We start from the raw sequence: 27300 nt of genomic DNA, 5'->3' as shown, positions 1-27300 counted from the left end.
CCGTTGTCTGAGCTAAGACGGCAAATTCTTAATGCTTTCTTTATTGTAAACCACAGCGGCGCGCTCTCTTTTCTTGTTTACCTTTCACAGTAAAAGCCCACGACGTTTATGCTGCATCTTTGTTTACCAGGGGGAACTTAAATTCCCTCAGACATTTCGCTAAGTGGAAACTCAACAACATAGTTTACAGTAGCTATGTGATAAAAAAAACAGAGCTAATCGTCAGCAAGACTTTCTCTCATGATTGGATATCAAAACACAACAATGGTACAATAATTCACTTCTCTTGTTATTTCGGCTCTAGAAATCTTGCGTTGATATTGAAAGTGAGGCCATCTTCAACTCTGAAACTTGTCGGTTTGATCCCAGGAAGCAATTAAGAATTTGCTGTCTTAGTGCGGTCAAATGGCTGTGTGAAGTGGCACCTTGCAGCCTCTGCCTCTGTATGTGTTTGAATGTGTGAGTGCTGACTTGTGTATATAAAGTGCTTTGAGGAATTGTTAAAAACGTATATAGCACTATATACAGCCCCGGAAAAAAATGAGACTACTCCAAATTTTTCTTAAATCTTTATCTCTACATGTATGGCAGCCATTCTAGTGTCTGTTGAATTCCAACACAGAGAAATGTGCTCAGTAGTTTATAGAATACAATAAAAACGCAAAGACATACCTATAAATAATCAAACGAAAGAAAGTGATAATGCTGAAGTGGTCTCTTAATTTCTTCCGCAGCTGTATATCAGTTCATTTACCATTTTAAAATTCTATATTTAAACTTCCATATTCTGTCATTTTTGTTCCCCTTACTTTACCAGATGTTTTAGCTTTTTACCATGACATCATTCCAGTGTCAGAATAGAGACACTTAAGGAATGTATCGTGTCTAAGTCAAACTTCTCTGCAGTGAGGGATTCAGCCCCCAAGTGCCGTCAGCTTGCTGTTTGGCCCTAGAGCCATCGGAGCCGCAGTGCCTCGGGCTTGAATTTAAGCCGATCTGACGCGGGACATGCTCTGCTGCTAACATTAGATGCGTAGCTTCGGCGCTTATGTTCCAAGCAAACCAACACCGAGCATACACAGGTTTAGAGTGTCAACGAGGAGCTCATCAGTAATTCATCATCCTCCATCTGTAGACTTTACCGAGGAGTAAATCAACTTAGTTTCTGATCTGATAGCTTCCTGTGAGGTGTGTGCCTTTACTTTCATCTCTCTTCTTGCTCCAACTCTCGTCTTTGTCCTCCCCTCCTCCCTCTTTTATTTATCTCCCCCTGAAGCTGTAGTGGGTGGCACAGGGGCGTTTTTCTCCATCTCACGCTCCTCTCCTGGGCCGCTGTCCCGTGGGAGTCTCATGCTCGTGTTGTGGAGCATGATTTCCTCCACCTCCATTTGTTCCCTTTCTTCGTCCTTTTTATCCCCGTTCCCCACATATCTGTTCACCTGCAACACTGAAAATCCATGTATACTACTGTTCCCATGATGCCTCTCTCTGTTTGTTTAGCTGAAAGGCATTGAGTAAGCAGGTGCACATGAGGAATTCTAACTAGGTTGAGGCGAGTTTGTTTGACCTCGTACGAACGACATGGCTTCAGGAAAATGACAAATGACAACAACACCCCGTCCAGGACTGCCCTCTCTTTACAGTGGATCTGAAATTCAGATCGTCGTTTTAGGACAAAATGTTTTCTCCCAGTATCCTCCTGCCTCTCTCCCTTCACTCCCCCCTCCCCCAACACCCTAAACACACGGCATGGCCTCGTTTGGCACGGAGAGAAACAGAAGAGGACTACAAACACCCCAGAATAAACGCAGATGAAACCTGCATGTAGAGCTCAGGCACAGATTTTGTGTTATTGCTGTAGATCTGTTCTCATTACACACTCGGGCCCACGGGGCATGGAGTGATGATTGCTGTTTTTCGCAGCCAAGTTAGCACACAGCCTTTATATAGTGCAGGATTTGCATAAGAATTTAGGAAATTGAAGGAATGTGTTCAGAAGCAACGTCTTATTTTTTCATCTTGCAGCGTGCAATGTTTCAACATCTTTTTTACTAAATGTTACACATGTATATTTTCATGTGTTAATCCTGGTCTCTGCCTTTTTGAATCATCAGGAGTTGCTCTGGCCTGTGTTGAGAAATGTGCATATGCATATGTACAAATCCGGTAGTGGCTCAGTCAGTAGGGACTGGGAGGCGTAGGGTCGCCGGTTCAAGTCCCCTAACAGACCTATATATGGAGTGTGGACTGCTACTCCCCAGGTCCCAGTTTACATGCTGTGCCCTGCCATAGTGCCATTGAGCAAGGCACGGGACACCCCCCTCACCTGGGCGCTGTACAAAAGCTCCCCTCTGCTCCTAGCACTAGGATGGGTTAAATGCAGAGATGGAATTCCACTGTGTGTGCATGTATTTGTGACAATTACAGAGGGTTTCATCCACCAACTCTATCTTCTAAATTTCAAACAATATTCAAATTAAATTAACAACGGCCGCAACAATCATAGAATGATTTCAATGTGTGTGTCAATTAATCGTTTAAAATTTGAATGTATTCTGTAAAAACTAATGGATTTTAAATGCATTCTAATAGGCAGCCTGCAAAGGCCTTACTTTGTATGAGAACTCATTATAAATACAAAGGGATTGCAAGACAAGCAGGGACATACATTAGTGTCCAATATCCAAAACATACATTTTGACATCAAAAAGCCATTTTAGAGATATTTGTCTCTTTAGTGTTAAAGCAATGAATATTACCAACTTTCACCAGGTTCAGGCAAAGGACCTGAATGCACTTATGGATCCCTGGTGTATAATATTAAGCTCTTTAAACCTTTACCTCTGGACCCATTACACTGTGCTGCCAGGCGTTGTTGAAACAGAGGGTTGTTTTAAATTTGAATAAAGATGTAAAGGCTTTCAGAAACACAACGTATGCCAGCATAAAGCACACAAAATGAACATAAAATATCCACACAGTGTGTAGAACATTTCAATATGATGGCGTTATTCAGTCATAAATACATTATGTCCAAGGTTTGAATATTTTATGTGACACTAGCTATATATGGCTTCATCAATTATAAATCATAATATAATAATACATATGTGATTTTCAGAAAATGGTTTATCTAACTCTACTTTGATTTAAGGCTGTATTCAAAAGGAAATATGTAGTTTAAGATATACAGTTAATTATTATATTAGCAGTCAGTATATTATCAGTGCTAGTCCTTCTTATAGGAACACTTTTAACTTACTTTGTAGGTTTTTACATTTTTTCCATCTGTAGGAACAACATATGGTACCATCCCTACAAAGTCAGGGGGAGAAACCTGAGCTGTTTACGGACTATTTCCAGAAGCTTTGAACTACCACGCTGTAGCTGTGTAGTATTCATTTCTGTAGTTTTGGGTTCATGGTTTCATGGCTTTTCAAGTCCAAACAAGTGTCATAACCAGGAGAAATAATGGGAAGAACCACTAGATTAAAGAAGGTAATTGATGTTAAAAACTAAGACTGTCTCCAAAAAGAGAGGAAGTATTTGTTTTTAACACTTTGTCTTTACTTTTGCCAAAGAGGATAAGCATGTTATGTGTCATTTACTCCATTTATATTTTATTTTCCCCCACATCTCCTGCCCTTCCACACTGGGATTAAATTTCAGCTTTGGTTGGTGCCACTTAACCCTCGAGCACACTTGCTGCCATATCTGAGCCAGCGTCACATCGTCCAACATACAGAGCGGAGGCTGCCAGTCTGCTTGGCAGAGTCCTTGTTTACATGCAGTAATTACACTCGAAATGATTGTAGTCATGTCTTTTTGATGCAAATGCTTCACTTATAACCTTTGAAATATACGTGCGAGCATATGTTATCAACAATCGCACGTGTCCTTTTCCTTTGTTTCTATAGAAATCTCAAACGGATCACACTCTTGTTCTCATGAGAGACGTGCTAATTAAGCCAATCAAGGAACTGACAAAGAACAGACTCAGTGCGGTCACATGCTGTCACAGCCCCGCATTAAGGAGGTAATCACAAACACCATCAGATCATCCTGTGGAATCATTAAGGTATTTAGAATATGACTTGCTGAGGATGTGTGTGTAATTTGTGTGGCCAAGCCTTCTTTAATGCGCTTATCTCGCTGCTCCACCTTCCTCAGGGACACAGCTGGAGTATGGGTATGTGGTTTTAATTCCACCATGCATTCATTGGTAATTGAATTCATTATAAGGACAGCGGGCCAAATCGGCTGGTATTTCCCAGTCAGTCGAGGTTGCTAATTAGAAATTAACACAAACATTGTGCTACGTCGCCTTCGGGGATCGTACTCGTCAGTGTAAATGTCTGACGTTTCAACCAACAGCTCATAATTACTGCCACAGCTTTTCAGTGAGTGGTGACACGTCATCCCGCTGCCCACATCATCACCATAATGTAAAAACCTCCAAAGGGAACTTCAGGTTCCTCCTTTCACAGGAGTTTCAACAGCATGACATCAAATATATATTTTTTCGGTTTCAGGGTGTTGGGTTTTCATGCTGAGATGCTCCCAGAGGAGGACTGAGGCTCAGGAAATTGTAGTAGCGCTGTTATTTCTTTTGCAACACCGAGAGAATAAAGCACTGTGAGGAAGTAGAGGAATCGATCGAGAGGAGCTTCTGCGGCACCTTAGAAAGAATAGAAATAAAAACTGAATAAAAATGAATTACGATTTGATGTTGTCGGTGTTAAAACAGTAACTGTAATATCTTTATCACATATTATTTTTATTGTTATGTTTCCTCTTTGTTAATGAATTTATTGAAATTGAAATGGTGTACTGTATTAATTGATCATTCATTTTAATTGATGGTTGCGGTTCTCCAAGGTCTAACCGATAACCATAAGTTAAGAAGACACACATGGCCCATACAACTATGAATGGGATTCTTATTTACATTAACTTGTGTCTGAAGGATTAATATGTTATTCTTTTATCAAGCGCAGTAATTTCAGAAAAGGCGGATAACATTTGAGCGCTATATAAAACAAATCGTTCAGCTCTGTATTACACCTTAAACACTGCTGAAAGAAGTAGTTACTCCATATTGATTGGTGTGTGTGTTGGTGTTGTTAAAGAGTAGAGAAAATGGATACACACTCAGGGAGTATATTTTTGGAAGGGATAGAAACAAGCACAAAAGTGTCAGTCTGGAGTGAAGTTGCTAAGCAACTCCTTTTACCCCTGCATGAACATACGGAGATATGAATTAAAGTGCAAAATGACAGAGAATTCACGACCGAGCTGTTGGGTTTGATATTTGTGGGAGAGACCGTGTGTGTGTAGGAGGGGTTTATACGCTCTGTTGCAGTAGCCTGAGACTACATCCATCCCTGCTGCTACCACCGCCGCGCCGCACACATCCCATCTGCAAAGATTAGCCTCAATTGTTGAGACTCGTACTATATTTAGCTGACCTAGCAAGCACAGTGGCCTACAAAGAGAGGAGTCAGGTCTTCATGAAACAATCACTATCTCAGACTCATCCTTCTGTGGCATCATCGTGCTTCTCTTCTCCCTCCCATCTGCCTGTGCTCTACCTGCTCTTCATCTTGCTCCTCCGGGATTGTGAGATCAGAAATGACATGATTCTCAGGGTTGTTTTATCTGAATCTGCTACAGCCAAATGATTTTTAGTTGAAACAAGTTGGTTTTGTTTATACATTTATTAAAGTTGTGGCTGCCTAAACAATACAATATTCACACACACTTGCATACAAACAGCGTTGCAGTACCAACATGTTGCTTTGAAGTCGTCCTCTAGCTGCAGGTGCTGTGTCATTCATTCATGGCCTTGGTGTGACCCATCAGCGCTGAGTCATGCGCTAACAGCTCGCACGCTCCCATTACCAGCTGAACAGAGCGTATGCAGCTCCATCACACTGTAAGACATTTCAGGTCAGTTCAACTTGCAAATGAAGGTTCACCTGCTGCCTTAAAACTGCAAGTTAACTCAATTTAAGATTACCTTTGTTTCAACTCTGAAAATAAAGTTCAAAAGGTTGATTATACTACACTGTTCTAGTTGTCACAATGTTGTTTTTTAAGTTGTCAAAGTTGACTTAACTTTTAATCACTTGTAATGTTAACTTGATACCATTAGTTGAAACAAAATATAGTTATACATCATTGATACATGAAAACTTTTAATCACATCTTGTTTAAACTTGATACTGTGAGTTAAAACAACATTTTTTTTAAACATTATCAATACAATAACATTCTTTAGCTAGTAAAACAAACAGATATTTCATTATTATTGTAACTCACAGTTCTGAGTTAAACTAACTTAGCCGTATTTATACGACTCCCCATTTAAAGTTAAGAGGATTAAAATTCTAAATTTGTTTCAACTTGCATGGTAAATGACAGAGCTTCACACTGAATTCTTGCATTTGTCCAAGAACATTTATTTTATAAATACATTTATATAAACTTTAACAGAAGTTAAAGGTTTTAACATGCCATACCCAATGTATGTCTCTGTAATGTACAGAGGGTGGACTTGCAGACAGACAAGACAGTCAGACAGAGGGTGGACTTGCAGACAGACAAGACAGACAGACAGAGGGTGGACTTGCAGACAGACAAGACAGACAGACAGAGGGTGGACTTGCAGACAGACAAGACAGACAGACAGAGGGTGGACTTGCAGACAGACAGACAGAGGGTGGACTTGCAGACAGACAAGACAGACAGACAGAGGGTGGACTTGCAGACAGACAAGACAGACAGACAGAGGGTGGACTTGCAGGCAGACAAGACAGACAGACAGAGGGTGGACTTGCAGACAGACAAGACAGACAGACAGAGGGTGGACAGACAGACAGACAGACAGACAGAGGGTGGACTGACAGAGGGTGGACTGACAGACAGACAGAGGGTGGACTTGCAGACAGACAGCGAGACAGAGGGTGGACTCGTAGAAAGAAAGAAGGTGAGGTGGGGTTGAACAATGAGGTATGTGAGATAGTAAACAGATAATCATAAAATCTCGACATGAATATGAACAATGTGGAACATTGATACATCTTAAACATGTCTTGGCATCAAAACAGGCCTCACTGAGGTTGACAACCGAGAGTGCTGGGGAAAGGGGGACAGATGGGCAGGTGTCATAAGAGGCAAAAAGTGAGATAACCGGTCCATATCGTCATATGAACAAAAACAATGGTGTACATTATAAATACTTACTTACTTATCCTCACTTAAATTTGTGTTAATTGAACACAATTTTAAAACTGTCAATGAGAGAATAAGTATGGCAAAGTTGTACAGAGGAAAAATGTGGTATACGCAGAGCTTTACAAAACATCAACATCCACGTCTAAAAGATTCTTTAACCACAATTCGAAACAAGTTTGTTTTCATTATACCTCAAAATGTTTTGCACATTTGAACTATTTTAGATTTTTCAACAATTTCAGATTTTTCAACTTCACAAGTGACACATTTGTCACGCATACCTGACTTGTGCTGAACAAACTAAGCCGATGAAAACCTGTATGCTAGTGTAAAGAACAAGGCAAGCTTCCCAAATAACTGCTGCCTCCTAGTAGTTGCTTGACGAGTGCATTTCTTTGTTTACATGCGATATCTAAGCAGTTTATTTCTGAGTCCATGGATTCTGGCTGAACATTGGTCCGGTTTAATGTTCATGACAACCCTCTGCAGGAACTCAAAAGAATACTTCATATTACGTGGGTACTCAAGGTTTAGGCAGTAGATTGCACCCAGTAACATGGCAAAGCCTGTGGACACATCTCGGAGGTCATGTAGGATGATCTTCTCCTCTACTACCAGAGCCACGTTGAAAACATCCAATGGAAATGCATCATGCAGAGGGCCTTCGTGTCCAATCAACAGTCCAACTTGCATCCCGCTCATTAGCACGTCAAGGGTTTCACCATGAGCCTGAAAACATAAAGACAAAAACACACATCTTAACTGACTGACTTAAACATCACTGCTAGGCTAATAGAGAAAGGCTACAAATGTCTTTGACATTAATTGAGTGAGTGTTGTCATTGCCTTTCTGAATGTTCATTGTTAAGCCCAAATAATAAAACAAACCAACAGTAATTTTGGCCACTAGGAGGAGCTAAACTGAGAGAAAATGTACTGAATGTTCTCTATTTCTCAAAAATGTAGTATATTCTGATTTTAAGTATGAATAAGAATTCAATGTTATATACATTGCATTTGAAATGAAAGAATGATTATAATAGACTATGCATCATACAGCTACATGCACATGGACAGAAACTCCGGGACACACCTCTTAACTAGCATATAACATGTGGTCCAAAAAAATAAATCTAGGATGTAGCCTACTACTTTATCATCTCAGCAAACCCTTCTCTGATATACTATACTATATATAGTATATACTATACTAAGCTATTTTAAAAAGTAGCCTAATGTGATAAGTTAACATTACATTATTTAAAAACAATATAAGTCTGGATATTTTATTACATATTGGTTAAGTTACTGCATTTTAGGTTTCATTACATTTTCAATTTAAATTAAGGGCACATTTCATTAATTTTTCACTCATTTACTATTTTATTTGTAAAAAATTACCCCTTACGACTTATGAAAATAAAAAATGTTAAAACAAAACAATGTAATATAAAATGTGTAAATACGGTGTCTTACATCACACATCCTGATTATGTCAGAGGAATCTTCTGCAAGGTAGCATGGAAGACCAAGTAGGACAGCTGTTCTTTTGTTTTGGTTCGTGTCCTACAAGAACAAGACAAGAGTTTGTGAATAAGATACCCAAGCCAGAATACTAATTTTAGTACATTAACAAGAAATGATTTCTGTGCAGTACATACCTCCTTTTGAAGACAACTGAGAACACTGCTCAGGCGCACCCTCCTGCCTGATGCAGCAGCTTCTCCGTACATCTGTAGAACATCTGGCACCAAGGCATCAAGTCCATCCAGGAATGACTCCAGCAGGTCTTTGGTGACGATTCTACTGAACTCAGCACTGAGCTGAAACCAATAATATTACAGCAGAGAAAAGGGCAATGAGTGAGGGAAAATAAGAGCAGCATAGAGCTCTAAGGGACACAAGGGAAACACAAATATGATTGCAACATATAGTGCATAGTTTGACTACCTAAAACAACAAAATATAGGATTTCTATGCTGTACTCAGTTGGCAAAGAATTACCTGTCTCTCACTAAACAATGCAGGCCATCTGTCCTTGACTGCAGCAATGAGTGGCTCGTCACCAATGATCTCTTGTCTTCGCTGGGAGAATGTTGCAGTCATCAATTCATCGAGCAGGTGCAAATCTGGCTCTCTCTTCTGCACTTCCAAAAGCATGGTCTCACGATCCTTCTCTGATTTAACAGTAGTTTGTCCATCAGGTGGCTCTGGTAAGTAGTGGATCTCTCCCTTTTTTGCCTTCTTGACTGGCTTGGTGTTTCCCTGTCTTTTTCTTTTATTTACAAGAACTTCAGGGCATCCAGCTGCCATCATCCTCTGACGGTAATTGCCCATCTTGAATATCAGGCTGAATCTCCAGCAGTACCATCCTTTACCTGAACCCGGCTCCCTGAGACAAGGATGCTTTGCAACAAGAGCTTTGGCTACGCTTTCTAAATTGTCTTTACTTGGATAGCAAGTGATTCTGGTTATGCTATCAGCCAGTCTGTCCAGTATTTCACTCTTCACACTCTTTGAGATGACCGTCACAGCTCCATCCTTGGCATAGGCATCATTTGCTACCCTCAGCTGAAACTCAACGTCATGGGAGAAATCTGAAATAACAAAGGGATCAGGCCATTCTGAAGAATCACCACTACTAGGGGGCTCGGGGCTTGCACTATTCTGGGAACTAAGGCTTGCAGTATCTAATGTCGAGTCAGAAACTGGTTCAGAAAACGTGAACAGAACTTTCAGTGTGGCTCGTTCAGTTGGTAGGTCCTTGATGTCTGTCAAATTGCAGAGCTCATTCCCAAAGTCTGGATCTTCAAACTGTAAAAGGAACTTCCCACGGAGGCCCAGAGTGTTGCCCAGAACTACACATAGCTCATCAACTGATGGGGGAACCTCCTGTAGGGTGACACGTCTTATTTCCTGAGGTGAGACGATGACTCTGAGAAGCATCATTGATGAGATACCAAGAACTGAAACACAGTGAACAAACAAGAAAACGCTTCATTAAACAGTAAATAACATAAATCTAAAAGAAGCTGTGAATGGAGTTAAAACAGCAGAGAGATTACAACAGATAGGGAGGGTGAATTCAGAGATCAGGTAGCCATTTCTACACTACATCGTTATATAGCAAATAGTGTCGTCTAACCTTTAAAGTGCAGTTTATATCCCGTTATGTGGTCCAAAGATTAAGAGTTTGTTTAAATTTATGACAAACCAACCCAATCAAATATTACCTTAATGTAACATGAATGTCCTTGGAGTGACGAGCAGCTTTTCTTCAACAGGGTATGCAGCAAGGGGAATGTAGTCATTCAGACGGTCCGGATCAATGACCACAATTGTTGCAGGATCTCTTCTGGCAAGCTGGTAACACCTGAAATGCTCTTGGAAGGTCGCTGTGAATAGTTCAGTAATGAATGATATGTAACCATCCACTACACAGATCTCCAATACTCTCCCAAAATCTGGCAGTCCACACGTCTGTCCAACTGAGAGTACCATGCCTTTAGAATATTTTGTCCCATTCAAGTAAGCAATGGAGGTGAGTGAAACAGAGTCCAGACCTTCAAACTTATTCCATACAGCCTCTCTGATTGCAGCATCTAGGATGCCCACAGACACAACTGATACTCGTCCAGTCTCAATGCTTGGCTTGAAAATAGTTGGCATCTCCAAGTAATATGACAACATCAGTTGATGTCTTGTGGCCAACGTGTGCAGAATATTTTTGAAATTGCCAGTATTGTGAACCATTCTTTTAAAAAAAGAATGTTTTGCCTCAAATCGTATTGTCCAGAACTCAATTAATGGTCCAAATTTCTGAATCAGAACAGGATAATGTTCAAGATAATGATGTTTAGGGCGTAATTTAGTACCAGGAAATAATTCTAAGAGCAACTGTCTGTGGTCAGAAATTTTGGCTTGTAGGTAGCACAGGGTTTCTGTTGTGAAAGAGGGGCTTGATAACACCTCCACAATGTCTTTCAGTTCAAGGATCACAGACCAAGTCTTTTCACTCTCTGGAACATGATGGCCAATCAACAGTGGAAGAAATCTCAGAAGTGCCCAGTTCTCGTGTCCGTTGCCACCAATTGTTCTTTTTTTTGAAAAGTTTGTTGGTATTGTCTGAGGCCTGTTAGTTTTGTCAGAAAACTGAAAAGGAAATGATGCTATTCTATCATTAAGATCATTCAATGTGAAATACTTTTTAGCAATAAGATCTGAAAGACATATGCATAGTTCCACAGGTACAATTCCCTCCAATAAATCGTGCAGAAAATCAGGTGGAAAACCTTTTACAGGATGAAAGTGGGCAAGTCTGCTTAAAGGACAGTCTCTCTTCAAACCATGAACACACGAGGCATTAGTTGTGTTAAGCACATTAATGGCTTCATCAAACAGTTCTGGTGTTCTCAAAGTAAATGCCCCACTTCTGACATCATGATGCTGAATATCTTTAAGGTTAGCCAAACAAAATCTGCAAAATTTCTCCACGTTGAAAGACTCTTGGTATCCAGCAAGGGAGTGTGCACCTAAGTTATCGGCAGACACATACAAAACAGTACCTTTGACACAAGACCCAAGTCTTTTCACAAATACACCAGTCGTCTCTAAATGCTGAAGGTCTCTAATCAGAGGCTCCAAAACTTTGCTGTAACCATATTGTTTTATATGTACAGTTTTGCACAATGCAGCTAGATAAATTGATGATAATGTTGATCTAAGTCTTATGGGTAAGTTAGCTATCACCCAATATATACCACACAACTTATGTTTCTTTCTTGAAGTTCCCAATGGATTACAGATTTCAAAATCATCAATGTATAAGCCAAGAGCTATGCCTAATTCTTCAGCAAAAAGTTTGTTTTCTTTAAAGTATTCACCATCTTGAAATGAGCAGTAATGACCTTCCTGTCCATTGGATCTCTGTAATTTCTCTAGAATCTCACTTCTTTCCAACAACTTACTTAACAAATCTAAAATAGGAACATAAACAAATGAATGATTTTTTTCTTGTGGATTTAGCACATATTCAACCGGTTCAATCACTGTAAAAATCTTTCTGTAAAATGACTGCCTTTTACGTTCTGTGCCCAAAGGCCCTGCTCTTGAAAGAAATTTGAGTGGGTTCAACGATTGTATTTCATCAGACAATGATGTTACAACAGAGGCATCAGCTGCACAGTTATTTTCCTCCAAAACTTTCTCTATAATTGTTTTAATATTTTTATAAGCAAAGTCTCCAATGTCAAATAACTCATCAATTACTTCCTGTACTGCAGAATTTGAAACATGCAGAATTGTTTGCATACGGATAAATAAAGATGCCAACTGACGTTTAATTGCCTCTCCATTTTCAAGAGGAGGTACACCCTCGGGTACTGAATCATATGAAGTTGATGCCTCAGTCCCAGAAACAGAATCCTCTTCTAGCACTGCATTTGTAAGTGCATGGTGTACAAAAAGCTCTGGTCTTAAACTGTTTAAGGTGGACAACCTATGATAGCGACTTCTATGAGAAGTAAATGTTGACAGTACATTGGACTTGAAAGAGCAACCTGCAAACGGACATTTAACTGTTTCCCTGTTCCTCAAATGAGTCTTCAGATGGGCACAATATTTGATAATGTTACTAGGCTCTGAGAATGTACACAAATCACAGCATAACTTGGTCACAATTTTATGACCTTTTGAATGTTCTTTCAAGTGGTTTTTAAGTTCAGTTTGGGTTTGAAATGTGTTCAAACAGTCTTGATAAATGCAGACAAGGCCTGAACACCTCCGGTGATGTCCATGATGCTCTTTATAATGCTGTATTATTTTTCCTTGGCCACTGGAGGAAAAGGCACAAAACTTACATTTCCACATGAACTGGACGTGCTTGAATTCTGTGAACAGAAAAATTAAAAATGAAATTAACATAACATTTATTTAGACAATTAGTGGTTAAGAACAGTTATCTATTAACTACAAAAAAACAACAACAACTATAAACCAATATTCTATGTTATTTTCAATTACATTTAGTTTATTGGATTACGTTTAGCTAACACTTATGCAGTATGATTCAACAACCCTGCAAGAATTACAACCTTTATGGTGTTTAAAATATTCAGTTTGGGTTTGTTATAAGTAGTGTTGCTGTTAATTTTGAAGACTGTAAATTGTGATGTTGAATATTACATTATAAACTGAATAAAACAAAAACACAAATCAATATTATTTTTCAATTCATCAGTAGTGCCAACATGAGTTAAGTAGGCTCTAAAACCTCCAACCTGTTGATAATGATTAGTTAAGCATTTAATATCCTATCCTTCCTTTCCTACCTCTCTGACTAAACATTAAAATAAATATATTTTACAATCTGTTCAACTCAATGGTTTAAACTGGTAAACAGCCCTGTGCCATCACAGATCCTCTCCTCTGTCATCAGCCTACTCCTCTGTCAACCAAAGTAATAATTCAACAGTTCTCAGACACTTAACGTTAGTTAAAACTATATATTTTTTATCTATAAATGACGTTCATTTTCAGTTAATTCATCAAATTGCAAGCTGTCATGGGTAGATGTGTTCGAGCGACTTGAACTTGGTGGTAAACACCAAGGAAAATGATGGGATCGTTTATTTTCCCAAATGAAGGCCCATAAGGCAATAAAAATGAAAACAGCTTTAAACAGCTACCATTCTCCCTCTATAAACTAGAAAACCTTTAAGCACGTAAACAGTGTACTATTGCTCCTATTTTGGCATAGCCAAAATATATAAAAACAGCAATAAAAATAATTAAGACAACACAGGGTCACTTCCGGTTTACCCGGAAGTCGTGACGTGAATTTAAACCGCGTTGACGCGGCACGCAACCCCAAATACAAACACCAGACGAGGCTGGTGAGACGAACATTTACGCTGTGTTAACATGTAACTAAACTAAATAAACGGACATGGAATTTAACAACGACATACTTGTTTGAGTGGTTATTGCAAAAGAACAGGTGACGTTAATGGTAAATGGTATTAAACAGAAAGTTGTAATGCTGGTACTTGCAAGATTATAATAAACTGCCGTAGCGGGTATGATAAATGACATGGTTGATAAACGATTTGAAAACAGTATGAAGATAACGGAACACATAGACAAACACACAGGCAACATTTACACTCAGTCTCTTAATAATGTCCTGGGTAGCGATACGCTACCGTGACGGTCTCCATCTGTCTGTGTAAAACATACCGGTAATAGGGGACCGAGGAAAACAGCGCATGCTGCTCATTATTAATTATCGGCATAATATCCATGTTAAAACAACTTTACTAAATGAATTGGAGTAACTAGTCAATATAAAATACAAAGAGTGAGCAAAGCACGAGCACGAAGTGACAGCAGCCCTAACACGCAGCCTCAACCGTTAGGTGGCTAACTAGCAAACTAGCTAACTCATGTCGGGCTCGAATAAAAACTAATGTTGCAGACACATTTTCAGGCTATTAAAAAAGCACAACCTACACATTTAACGTTATTACGTTACTACACATGAGGTTAATGTTAAAAGACTTAATTAGAGATAATTAAACTCACCTGCTGTTCCTCAGCCTCGTGTAAAAAAAATCTGCTTCGACACGTTCACCACTCGTCACTTCGGTCCCCGCGTCGTGTTACTCCGCCTCGGTTCTAGGCCGTTGTCAGGCATAGTCTCTTCCCGCGTGTCGAAGTAGTCCTTGATCATTTACTACAAAGTGTCTGTATTTCGATATGATATATGACTTATCTGCGGTGTTTAAATTATTCTGTTCATGCTTCAACCTTGCCATGAATTAAAGAAGACAATTAAACTCAAAAGTCCAAATATTAATTTTGTAGCTCCCATTGGCCCACTCCCGCCTTTTCCCCCACGCCCCGCCCCCCCATCTGATAACTTTGAAACCCAAGTTCAATCAACACATACTGATCTGATAACATTTTCAAATAGTCAACACAATTAATAACAGTAAGTTCTACTTTTTAAAACTCACGCAGATGAGTTCAAAATCCAAAACTTGTTAGAGCTCTTTGTGTTAAAGAGAGGAAGTAAGTGGACTTAACTAAACAGAGCTGTAATGTTTTACAGTGCAGCAGCTGGCACTACAATATCCACAACCCCCCTTCTTCTCCATCACTCAGTGAGTCCTCCCCATGGTACGTCTCTTGTTTCTTCGGGGTTCATTTCCTGTCTCATCCATGAAACTCCTTCACCCCCTCCTCTTTCTCGACATCACTTAAACCTTCCTCTCCTCGTCCTCCTCCTTGTCGAACTTGTTTAACCTTTCAGTGGATCATCTTCTGTCGCATTTAGGGTTTGCTGCTTACAGCTCATCTCCTGGGCTTTTCCACTCCCTCTGCAAGCACACTGACTGTATGAATCATCTGAGTGAGAGGATGTTGAAGCATGTGTGTGTTTTGACTGCAGAACAGGAACACTGACCTTAAATGGCACAGTTTAAATTACAACAGGTCAATTTAGGGCAGTGGCTTGGTTTTGACCCGCAGGTTTTCTTTGCAACACTTCAATGAATCTGTGGTGAAGAAAATAAAAGAGTACGTCGGGTCACATTTGTAGTTGTTTAACTTTTGAAATCCTGCGTAGGTTTGCAAAATCTGTGTTTGAAAACCGTACCCGAACATACTTTTGTGTATTAGATAACCCCTCTGGCATGTAATATAATATATAATAACAAAACTATCTATTCAGCAAAAAGACCCGAGTTTAAGTAGACCTGTTAGCTTGTGATTCCCTTCTTTACCGTTTTGTTGTTCTCTAGTTTAAAACTTTTTTATTGTCTTGATTGATTTTTTGCTTTTGTTATTTTTCCTGTTAACACATTTGTTTCTCTTTCTTGTCAGATTGACTTCTGAATATATAAAAAGTTGCTTCAAACAGCTTTAACAGTAACACATCTGAGTTGGCTTATTGTTTCTGCAATAATGCAATGCAGCAACAAAACACAACATGTTGACATAATGGCGCATAAGCTACTTCAGTGAGAGACACCCTCAATGGTTTGGTAAATACACAGAAATGTTGTTGCTTGCAAATTTGTTTGTCTTCATATTCATAAGTAAAGAGCAGCATCCCAAACATTCTGTAGCAGCTTTTCATCTCCAACTGTCGCAAACGTGGCTCTGCGTTTCACAGACGTCGCCAACAGCAGCTTGTAACAGGAGGAAAAAGTGTTCAAAGAGTGTTAACATACATTCTGTATCTGGATTCAAGAGGAAAAAATAAGTATTAGATTAAAATCTGCAGATCGAGACAATTACCCGTCCAGCTAAAATAATGTTGTCAATAAACTGTATGTGGATATCAATATCTGGCAGTAGGGGAAGTTGCTGAATGTGTGCCTTCATTTCCCTTCATGTGGAATATTTGTAAACCTCACAGGATTGAGCTCTCCACTGAGGAGAGACGCCCGTGGTTCAGCTGCAGTGTGACAAACTCTATCTGAGAGACGAGAAGTGAATGTGAACGCAGCGGAGAACATTTGAAACATTTGATCAAATGTAATGGTGTGTGTCCATCAGGAGATGAAACTTTACTTCAACCTTTTAGCTGAACATATTTAGAATTGACTCTGCGTGCTTGCTGACCTGCATGAGATTGAAGCAAACCATAAAGTGTGCGTCTGTTTTTACGTCATATCTATTCACAGTGCCGTTTCAAATGCCTTGAAAGACTCACTGCCCCTTAGCAAGACATTTTTCCCTGTCTGATTACATAATGTGCTGACTGTTTGACTTCATTAGTGGGTCTGAATGCAGTGGTTTGTCCTGTAGCGGTGGCTGCTCTGTTGCATGCAGAGTGGATTTGCCGCCTTTAGATCTGCTCCCTGGTTGCTCTTCTGTCTGATCGTCCCCGGGTGAACTGGCGAGCAGATGGGAGGTTGTCGGGGCTGAGAGAGGTCGGTGACAGTCGAGGGGGGGGGCTGGCAGGCTTTACTGTGGGGAAGAAAAGAGGGAGTAATGATCTGCAATGTCTGCTACATTAACAGGCCTTATGTTTAGGGGAGCACAGCAGACGTTGCATGTGTGTTTGTCATGCGGCCTGTCATCCACTGTTAAAATTTACTCAGTGGGACTCGTCGTTCAGAAAACACCTGTCTCTCCTGCTACTTTTCATTATAAATGTGGTGTCCTCTTGGGTGCGGCTGTAGGACCTCATATCAGTTCTACAGTATATCTGAGGGGAAACTAAGACCTCCTGCACATTTTAATAGCTCAATTGACTAAATGAATTTCTAAAACTTCAAATCTTTAGTATTGTAATCCTTTGTGTCAAACTAAAGTACATATATTATTAAACACCATATCACAAAATAAACTGTTTCCTCAGGGTCTTACAACTGTCCTAAAGTCTACTTTCTACTGTTGAAAAGTTAGCCACAAATATCCCAAATTGTGTATTTCTACAAAAGCTTGAGCCAGTGCCTTCCCATGGGTATAAATCTAATCCAATAGTAATTCCTGCTCTTAAAATCCGATCCCTGTTCCACTGTCAATTTAAACTCAACACACTAGCCTCACTGTCAAACAATCATTTGTTCCCTCCCTCAGTGGACTGTGCTTTCCTTCTATGGAATAGAAAAGGACGTGGGCCCATTAATGAGCTCTTTAAGGGTGATGTTTTTTGGTCATTAGTTCTAAAAAATAAAAAAATGTAAATGTATGAAGATCATTGTCTCAATTGTGACACTGCATGATTGTACCTGTTTATAGCACTCGAATGTTATCCGCCTTTTCTAAAAAAGCTTGAGCCAATGCTAACGTTACCATTTCAGGTAACCAAAACACTAGTTGATACTAAGTTAATCTCTGTAAACCATCACACTGTACAGACTTAAGATGATCTGCTCAGTCCTGACTTGAGTTGTGAAAACCCCCTGTTGTGAGAAGGGACAAATCAGACCCAAGGCAGTGATCTGTTGCTAAGTGACTCAGCAACATTCCTCAGATTTAAATCTAGTGGGTAGATGTCAGTCTCCTTTTTTTGTTTTTTGCTTTGGATATCACAATTGTTTTACATTTAGTTTTTATTGATTAGTCTGGCCTTGTGTCATGTTTTTACACTGACAAATTAGTTTCATTTTAGAAAAACAAAGCAAAGAATAAAAGCTAGAAGAACCAACATGACGGATGGCTCCATAAATCATTTTCTCAGAGAAATATTTATTCATGTAATAATTAAAAGAGAAACGTTGACTAGTTATTATCATCGTCTTCACTGAGGTTTCAGGCCATGTATTGTTTCCCATCAAAACGATTTAATTGAGCTGTCATTATCGCAGCACAGGCTCATTGTCCCCCGGATGACGTGTCTCAGATGATGAATTAAGCAACTGTCAAACTCTATGACTCTCATGACACTTTTTCAGGCATAAATCAGATGCTTATTTGAAAAAGAATATAGTACGCCCTTGTAGCCTGTGGACAAAGCTAAAATGATTGATTTGAGTTATTCTCAGTGTGTAGCTGCACTGTGTCCAGGCTTTGCGTGCTCCTTTCTGTGTGACAGATTCTCATTGTACTTATTTTGCAGTGAAGCCACAGTGTTGCTCTTGTTTTATCCCCGGGGCCTGTCTTTGATCCGGGGTGTGGAGAAAGGACAATGAGTGGATCAGAGGTTGGCGGCTGTGTCCTTCCTCTGTTTGTGTGTTTGTGTGTCTATGTGTTAGAGATCAAGGCCTTTGAGCGTGTAATAGATGATTCAAGAGAACAATTTGGCGCGTTCAGTTTGTGTCCCTGACATCGATCTCTGTTAGTCTGGGGAACCTACACATTCAGAGAGTATAGATGAGAAAATAGATGGCATTATTGGTTGAGAAAGTCTTGAAAAGATTTGGTAACTTTCATGCCGCACTGTATCTATAATCCTTATATTGCCCGTATTAGAAACATTGACATTGAGAGATTTATTTTGTGGAAATGGACGAATCCACCCTGTAAAGTCTAAATACGCTATAATTCAGTTAAAAGCGATATATTTGACATGTTTCGGCCCCATGTTTTGGTTTCTGGGTGTATTTACTTTTCTCATTGCTGCATGTAATGGACCAAATATAGACACTTTTCCACATTGGGATATTTCCAGCAGAGCAGCATTTATTGATCCTTATCATCTATGGTAAATGTCAAGTTTTGGTGTCAGGGTTTGGGAATAAAAGAACAGGAGGATCTTTTAGAGACAAACCATTTTGTATCGATGTTCTGTATTCAAACAGAGATAAATCCTGTGTGAAAACAGGCAGAGATACTCCCTAATGTTGAACACCAATCACACAATACAGTGCCACCCCGAGAGTACAGTGTGTTGACTAAACTGAGGATATAACTCTCTGCACTGTGAATTTGTCAAAAGTATGTTTTTGGCTTTAGTTTTTGCCAACTCCTGAGGCTGTTATCCGCCTCTATAGACAATAAATCCATTGCTAAGTTTACCAGCTGATAATAAAACTTGTCTGTTTCTTGTTTGGTACACAGCAGGCATGTACAGTGGGTTTCATCAGAGAGGTGAACGTGAACCAAAACATAAGGGTAGTTGTGGATCAGAAGACTAAAATAATGAGCTAAAAAAATTCAAAAATTCACTGTAAAATATAGTTTCCTAAGGCTTTGTCACGATGAGAGTAAGATTTAATATTATACATCATTTGATCCATTGGCTATGGGAGAAATATTAATAAGTGATGAGGTTTTTCTGCAAGACATGTATGGCCAGCTGTTCATTTCTCTGTTCAATGCCTATCAAGATGAAGACAAAATGAAGACATTAACATATGTTACTCAAATTGCAATGGAAATATCACGGTCTGTTTAGAGTGAATAACTGAAAACGATGTGCAACACAACAGGATACCAGCTCTATGTCACTTAGCTTACTCTATGAGTTATTATCTGTGGATGGATTGACTCTCTAGCAATAACTTTGTTCATTACTGCTGGCATTTGGAACCAAATACTTTAACCAGATATCATTCATTATGCGCAATTTCTGAATAATCAAAAGATTCTCTCCCAAAAACTCATTAAACCTCGCCTCTGTGCCTCCATCACTCCTCGGCGTATTATGAGGTCTGTGTCTGAAGGCGCTGTGAAGATGGAGTAAGAGTGAACTGGATGTCATTAACGGCAATGAAGAATAACATAATGCGATAAGTGCTTGACACACACACACACGTACACACACACACACACACACACACACACACACACACACACACACACACACACACACACACACACACACACACACACACACACACACACACACACACACACACACACACACACACACACAGGTTATGTCAAGATACCAGTTATGTAGTAAATGGCTATACCAGAGAAAATCCCAGTCCACCAGTCATACTTTTGCATAATAAATACATTTAAAACAGTGTGGTAATTACAATCCGGAAATCTTTTTATTGATTTCTCTCATTTTAATCGCATCTTAAACTTCAAAGGCTACCATCATTACTGCATATTAATTACAAAAACGTACATATTATTTATGTCTATCCCCACACAGTCACATCACACACTGCTGCTTTTCTCTGCCTCTGAACTGGGACCTTTGTATGGTTCACAGGCTGCCTGCTGTGAGCTCTTATCAGTCAGAAACGTCTGAAGCGAACAGCGAGGAACAAAGATAAGTTTAATTGCTGGTTAATTTGCTCACCTTTATGATCACCGCTTCATCAGATGTGAGGGAGCGACTGCAGCCTGATCAGCAGCCATGACAGATGGCAGTTAACTGCCTGGCAAAGGGTTGGCCACACAGACTCAATAAAGATGCCTCTCCTGATTACTGACTGTGTGTGTTCGTGTGTGTATATACGGTATACAGTAAATGAGAAGTGCTGGATCTTTCCTTTATCTGCTGCGCTGTTCCATTCTATCTCCTTATCAGTTTCCCTGCCATCACAGTTTTCACTCCAGGTGAGATAGCATCCAACCGTACATGACGTGTCATATTTTCCTTCAGGTTCCAGCTGTGCTACAACGTTAACATTAAGCTTTAAGGCTTTCGTTGTGCGCTACATGAATGTTAAGCTGATTGTTAGGTGGGGGGGGGGATTGTTTAATGTGAAAAATGTCCTTCCCACACAAAATAAAAACTAAATCCTCACAGCAGGCCAGACAAATAAACCAATCTGCGTTATAAGTTAGAGCAGCCAGCTGCGTGTTCTTTAGCTCTGCATGACAGGCGGGACGTTCTGGGTTTGATTAATGAAGAAGCATCAGTCACACACTTGTCAGACATCAAACCCAGGGTTATTCATATTACTGAACCGAAACATAGAAATACTAGAACTTCAACATTGCTTTTCTATTTAATCTTAGTTAGAATGATATATATTCTGACATAACATAACATTATATATAATGAAGTGCCCAACGTGCAACTTCCTCATGGTTTGCGTTGTTTAAATAAGCTAATGTGACACATCTAATACACAATGTAGGCTCATAAAAAGACGTATAACAGCCTCCGTAATGTAACATTTTCATAAGTTGTGTTGTTATCTTACTGTAAAATTAACCCAGCGTCTAGATGTATGTGAAAACTTTAGTGATACTTGCACAGAGCAGAGGAGGGTTGTTCGGACCAGAATGCTTGCAGGGACATGTAGCTTTTAATCAAGTTGTGCAGCAGACCTGTGTTGCATGTCCCCCCCCCTACCCCCCACCTCACCTTCACATGCACTCTGGTGGATGTTCTCAGTGAAGGGTTGAGACTGACAATTTCATACCTGGATAGTTGAGCTCAGCTCCATCTTCACTTAGTAATATTGAAGTCCAGACCAGTGTTGACTTTGACTTCCAGCAGTTCATGAAGCATTCAATCAGAACGTTGTGGTTTTTCTATTCCATTACCTTGCAATTATCGTGTAAGGTGTAAAACCGTTGCAGTAAAGTTGCCAGTGTAAAACTTTCAGCCTGTATCTGATCTTTGTGTCTCACAGGAAGACTTTATTCCTTTCCCTTTGCATTTCCAAAAGTAGCAGCAAAGACTTATTTGTGGCCTCTAGACCTCGAGATGGTTTCTTTGCCAGGGAGTTTTGAAACAGGGAAAATTAAAGCAGCTCTCCTTCGAGCTACTACTCGGGCCATGACTGGCTTTGTTGGCTTCAAAACAAAATCTCTTTTGAAGCCAGTCGCTTATTGCACTGTTCTCCACCACTGAGCTGTTAAATATTGCTGCAGTCGAGAGACAACTTTTTTCCAAGACAGTGTACAGTCCAGAAATTGAGTTTTTAAAGCTGGTATAGGTGAGGTGAATTGTTGAGTCATTGATATTCATCAAGAGTCCTATCAACATATCATCACCGTAGGCTCTGTGTACAGTATGGTGATTGTTTTCTGCACTGGCTCAGAAAATGATTATCTTTGCTTCTGCATTAAAGACAAGGAAGTTGGATTTAAAATTGACAGTGTGTTGGAAGTAATCAATATCATACTAACTTATGGTTTATTCATAACAAACATGAATAAGTCACGATTGTCAAACCAATACATTTTCATAATATTTCCCTTAGGCATCTTTCAAAGGTTGCTGTTAAACTTATAGACCTTTCATATACAAAATAACATTTTCTAAGTATGCCATCAGCCAGTGAGAGGATAATTTACTGTTAACTGCAACTGGAGTACGTTCCAAAAAACATTCAGTACCTGAAAACTGATGACCAGTGATACAATACTTCATTAATGGACTCCCAGATGACTTCAGTAATAGAGTATAAGACTCTGTGGCAAACAACAAACATACTTTGACGATCAGAAATGGGCACAGGATAGCTTTTTATTTTAAACTGAGCAATAAGCAATAGACACTAGCTTAAGTATCTAAATCAATAGACTTATTAGGAATCATAACAATCATGAGCAATACTCCAGATTAGTGAGAGAGCTTGATATTGACGACGAAAGCCATTGTTATGGACACCTGCAGAGTCTGATGATCAACTCTTCACAAATAAATTAAAGAAAATTGAAAGAAAGGGGGTGATCCACGTTAGACTCTCTGAAATAAAAGCACATATTATTTCAGCAATAGTTATGTAACAGATAAGGAGTAATGGAGTGAGATGGAGAGATGGATTCATTTCTCATTCTGTTAACTTCCTACACAAACTAAAGCACTGTGGACTTTGTTATGTCCTATACACATTTTCTTCAGTTGTTTTCTTGGCAGTTTTCAGAGATAAAGTGTGATGGAGACTGCAGAGAAACAGCCCTCTACTGAAGAGTGTCTGAAGTCTTTTCTTAAAACGAGGAAGATGAAGACAGACTGTGTGAGAGTGCAGCAGCAATGGACAGATTGATGAGTGATGAAAGTTGGCATTCATTTCTCTTTGCTTTCAGTGGATGACAGCAGACTTCTTGGTGAGTAAAAACACAATACATCACCTTTTTATCAGAGTAGTCCGGAGTGCAAGAGATTGCAGAGAACAGTCATATGGTGTGTGTAGGGTGAATTTCACAGTGACACTTTAATGTGCTTTAATCATCATTGTTTAATATTCTAATCTGCGCCTCATTTATTCGGCTTTACAGTTTGTTTTTTTCTCAGATCTTATCAGGTTCCTCTTAATCCTCCCTCTCCATCTGTTCCTTTCTTCTGCATCTTGCTTTTCGACTAATTCAAATGCTAATTCCAGCTCATTTAAAAGATTAATGTTTTGACTGATAACACATTGTGCAGAGCCGAATGACTCTACCTGCAATCATTTTTCTCGGTGTCATAGAGGAAAATCTTCTCCAATTTTATGAGTCACAATTTAAAATTCGAAAGATGGATTCATGTGTAATTCATGGTTGATTGTGAAACTCCCTCTCGGCACACATTTAGTGCTCCTGCAACAATACAGTTTCATATCTCTGCCCTCATGCTGCATATGAATGTAAGTCACTTTTTGGAAGTCTTCCTGTCCCATTTTCCCCTGCCTACTATTTATTTTCACAGCAATAGCTTTACTTAATGCCACAAATAAAGATCATATTCGCACGTTGATTCGGGTAAAAGAAGTGTTCAGTTAGTTCGTAGTGGTTATTTCTGTTGCCAATTTTCAACTTAGAATTCTTGAGGTTCATCATTTAGTTTAAATAAAGGGGGAAAATGACACAAACATGATATCACTTAAGTAATGCAGTAATAATATCACTTGTTGGATACAATTGTACTCGTATAGTATCACTTTGATACTTTACCCCTTTATTAAAAACCCCTTTGGAAGGATCGTGAGGCCCCACTATCACGGTCTGTTTTCATACTGAAATGCTCCAAATATCTGGAACAAACTACCCAAACCCTGCAGGTCAGCTGCAACTCCTTCTACTTTTAAATCCATTAATTTTGCCGCTGCTTTTCCTTGATCTATTCTTATCTAACATTGCTCTGTAGCTTTTATTCATGTATTTTAAACCTGTGTTATTCATGTTTTATGTTCGTTTTATAGTCTTTGCTTTTTAACTGTTTTTTAATGCTCTTAATGACTTTAATTTTTGTTAAGCACTTTTAATTGCCTTGTGTTGAAAGGTACTATATAAATAAACTTTCCTTGCCTTTCCTTGAAAATCAAAGCTAACAGGCTTTTGTATTTGCTTTTGGAGGAAGCCCATTTGCTGTCCAGGCAGCCTGCATTGTCTACATTGACTTTTGGAAACCACATACATTGTTGTGTTGCATAGTTCTCCGTATATGTATCTTTGATTTAAATTCTCCTATTTGAGTTGATCTGGCTGCGTGTGTCCTGTTGCAGCCTGCTCGTATCTCCCTGTATCTCTGAGCAGTGCTTTTTGTTCCAAACCTGTTAACTACTGAGATGTAATCGTAGATAAAAGTCATCATCTCTAAATTATTTCCAGATGGCTTTTTCCTTTACATTGAGACTATTCCAGCACTCTTTTTGACGATGATCCGTTGCCCAGACACTATAACCATAGATTAGACCTGACCTGATGAAGAACTGAGCGATGAAATCATTATCATTCTGCAATAACATTTATTTATTTTTTCACAGTTCTGTTCATTAAAGCTCAGTGTTGTGATGTGCATCCAGATGTGGGATTATATCAACCAAAGGGCCCCTTAAGCTGAGGCCAAGGCTATGGATAAGAGGGAATCACTGATAATTGTTGGTGCTGCCAATCAAACTCAATGCCAGAAAGGGACAAGGTTGATATGGTACCAGGGGGTGCATATTTATATTTGTATAGTGATATTACTATTCAAAGGTTAGTTTCAGGCTACTATGGTTGCTATGACAGTTACCATTATCAGTCAGCAACTGTGACTCGGATTGCTGTGTGTCTGTGTTTGTATTATTTTCAAGATGAAGTAATCAACATACAGAAAACAACTTTTTTTTCTGCTTATGTCCGTGTCAATTTGGTGTCAATTACTGTAGCTTCATTATATAAAAAATAATGGTTTATTTAACACCTCTCTATACATGTTTTGCCCACAACATCGTGCATTCACTGACAGTATTCTACACATTATCACCTGCTTAGAAGTGATTAAAAGCAACTATAATTATAGAGTGCAGTAAACAACATACTTAACTTTCCTTAAAGATAGATGAGTGAAATTATACAGGAGTTTAAATACAGGTTCACTTTAGAGGAGCTCATTAAACCTTCATGATAAAACACTAAAGACATGACTGAGTGTAAGAGTGTACAGTACAATATCAAAACATTTCCCTTTTAAAACAGCAGCAACCCGTCTGCAAGGCTAGATTATATCTGCGGACATAACATCGACATAAATCCCCAGAATACTGTGTAAATAAATCTCCACTGTCACCCAGATTAAGATAAGAGCTACATACTGACAATTATTACTAACCTGAAAAATACATGAGAAAATGACTTTTCAACAAAACGGGATAATCATCTCTATTGGTGTGGTGACATTACACCCCGTTTCTCAAAATGTGAGTTTCTAGGACCTTTATGCCATTGTTATTTAGTTAATCAAACATTATTTATTGAAACACACAAGTCTACACATAGAGGGAATGTTAGACGTTAAGACTACAGAATGTATCTCTGGTGATACCATAACTAATGGTAATGTCAAACACAGGCAGTCAGTGCGATGACCTTTTGCTGTGGCGGCATAGGGCTGCCAGAAAGAAGAGAAAAATCATCAGAAAATAGATTATTCTCAATTCTTTCGAAATGTCAACCCCTAGTCTCCATACGCTACAATGGTAGAAATATAATGATGAATAGAGTCTGAAGCAGATATCAGAGGATCAATTGTTTCTTTGAGTCATTAGTTTCTTGAGCAAAAGATGGGACGGTATGCTGGAACTGTGTGTGGGTTTGTGAGTGTATGATACCTCTTTTTTAATTTCTATTAGGTCTTCTCTCATCTGTCTTATCCCCTACTACACTACTCTCTCTACACTGCATGCTGTCTGTACTACTGCTCTTTATAATCAGTCCGTGAATGGAACAGGGTGCAGAAAGTTCTCTCTGGTAGAGGAAAAAAAATATCTAAAAAGGGTTAGTAGATTTTTCAGCAAAGTGAACAAACAGAAGTTCTGTAAAACGCTGCACCTCTTCTGCCTCCTGCTGCTGCCTGGCAATTCGCCAGCATCTGCATTGAATGCAGGAGTGAAGCCAAAGATGAAGCTGATGGAGGACAATTAGAGGTTCTTTTCAGGTTTCTACTTTAGAAAGTTGACTCTCCTCCACTTGTCAGTCTCCTGCTGTGATGAGACGAAGCATTTTCACTCCCGCACCAGCGTCTCCTCTCCACGGCAGCAGCAGAGCCTATACTCCTTTTCCATACTCTCAAGTAGTAATGGTGGATATGGAGGAAAAAAATAATCATAATACTGTTGATGAAACACCTTGATGAAAATATGAGAGGGATAATGTTCAGCAAGCTGGTCATTGTCGAAATAAACCCCTGACAGTGTGAGCAGGACCAATCACTCTCTATACATATACAAATCAATGTTCAACAAGTGTTCCAAGGTCTTTTCTGGTGGAGTAACCAGTGGAAAACTA

The 27300-nt window shown here is 39.3% G+C and overlaps 2 protein-coding genes across 7 annotated transcripts in view; one reads left to right on the top strand and one right to left on the bottom strand.

Annotated features, from left to right (window-relative positions):
* The window catches only part of asic2 (acid-sensing (proton-gated) ion channel 2), a 317943-nt gene that overhangs the window by 80828 nt on the left and 209815 nt on the right, over window positions 1-27300 (top strand). The window lies entirely within an intron of this gene.
* LOC134877682 (uncharacterized) lies at window positions 6438-15120 on the bottom strand. 2 transcript variants are annotated; one of them, XM_063903274.1, is made up of 6 exons: window positions 14818-15119; window positions 10470-13124; window positions 9241-10202; window positions 8898-9059; window positions 8713-8802; window positions 6438-7965 (listed from the first exon to the last, which is right to left on the bottom strand). In XM_063903274.1, exons 3-6 carry the CDS (start codon window positions 10183-10185, stop codon window positions 7636-7638), a joined length of 1527 nt encoding a protein of 508 aa, XP_063759344.1. In that variant the 5' UTR covers window positions 10186-10202; window positions 10470-13124; window positions 14818-15119; the 3' UTR covers window positions 6438-7635. The 2 variants fall into 2 exon arrangements, with proteins under 2 accessions (XP_063759344.1, XP_063759345.1); XM_063903275.1 differs by having other exon boundaries at window positions 9241-13124; window positions 14818-15120.

Source organism: Eleginops maclovinus, chromosome 16 (genome assembly GCF_036324505.1).
Source record: "Eleginops maclovinus isolate JMC-PN-2008 ecotype Puerto Natales chromosome 16, JC_Emac_rtc_rv5, whole genome shotgun sequence".
Taxonomy (NCBI): Eukaryota; Metazoa; Chordata; class Actinopteri; order Perciformes; family Eleginopidae; genus Eleginops; species Eleginops maclovinus.
The sequence above is the reverse complement of the archived record's forward strand: the minus strand, read 5'-3'. Positions and strand labels throughout refer to the sequence as shown.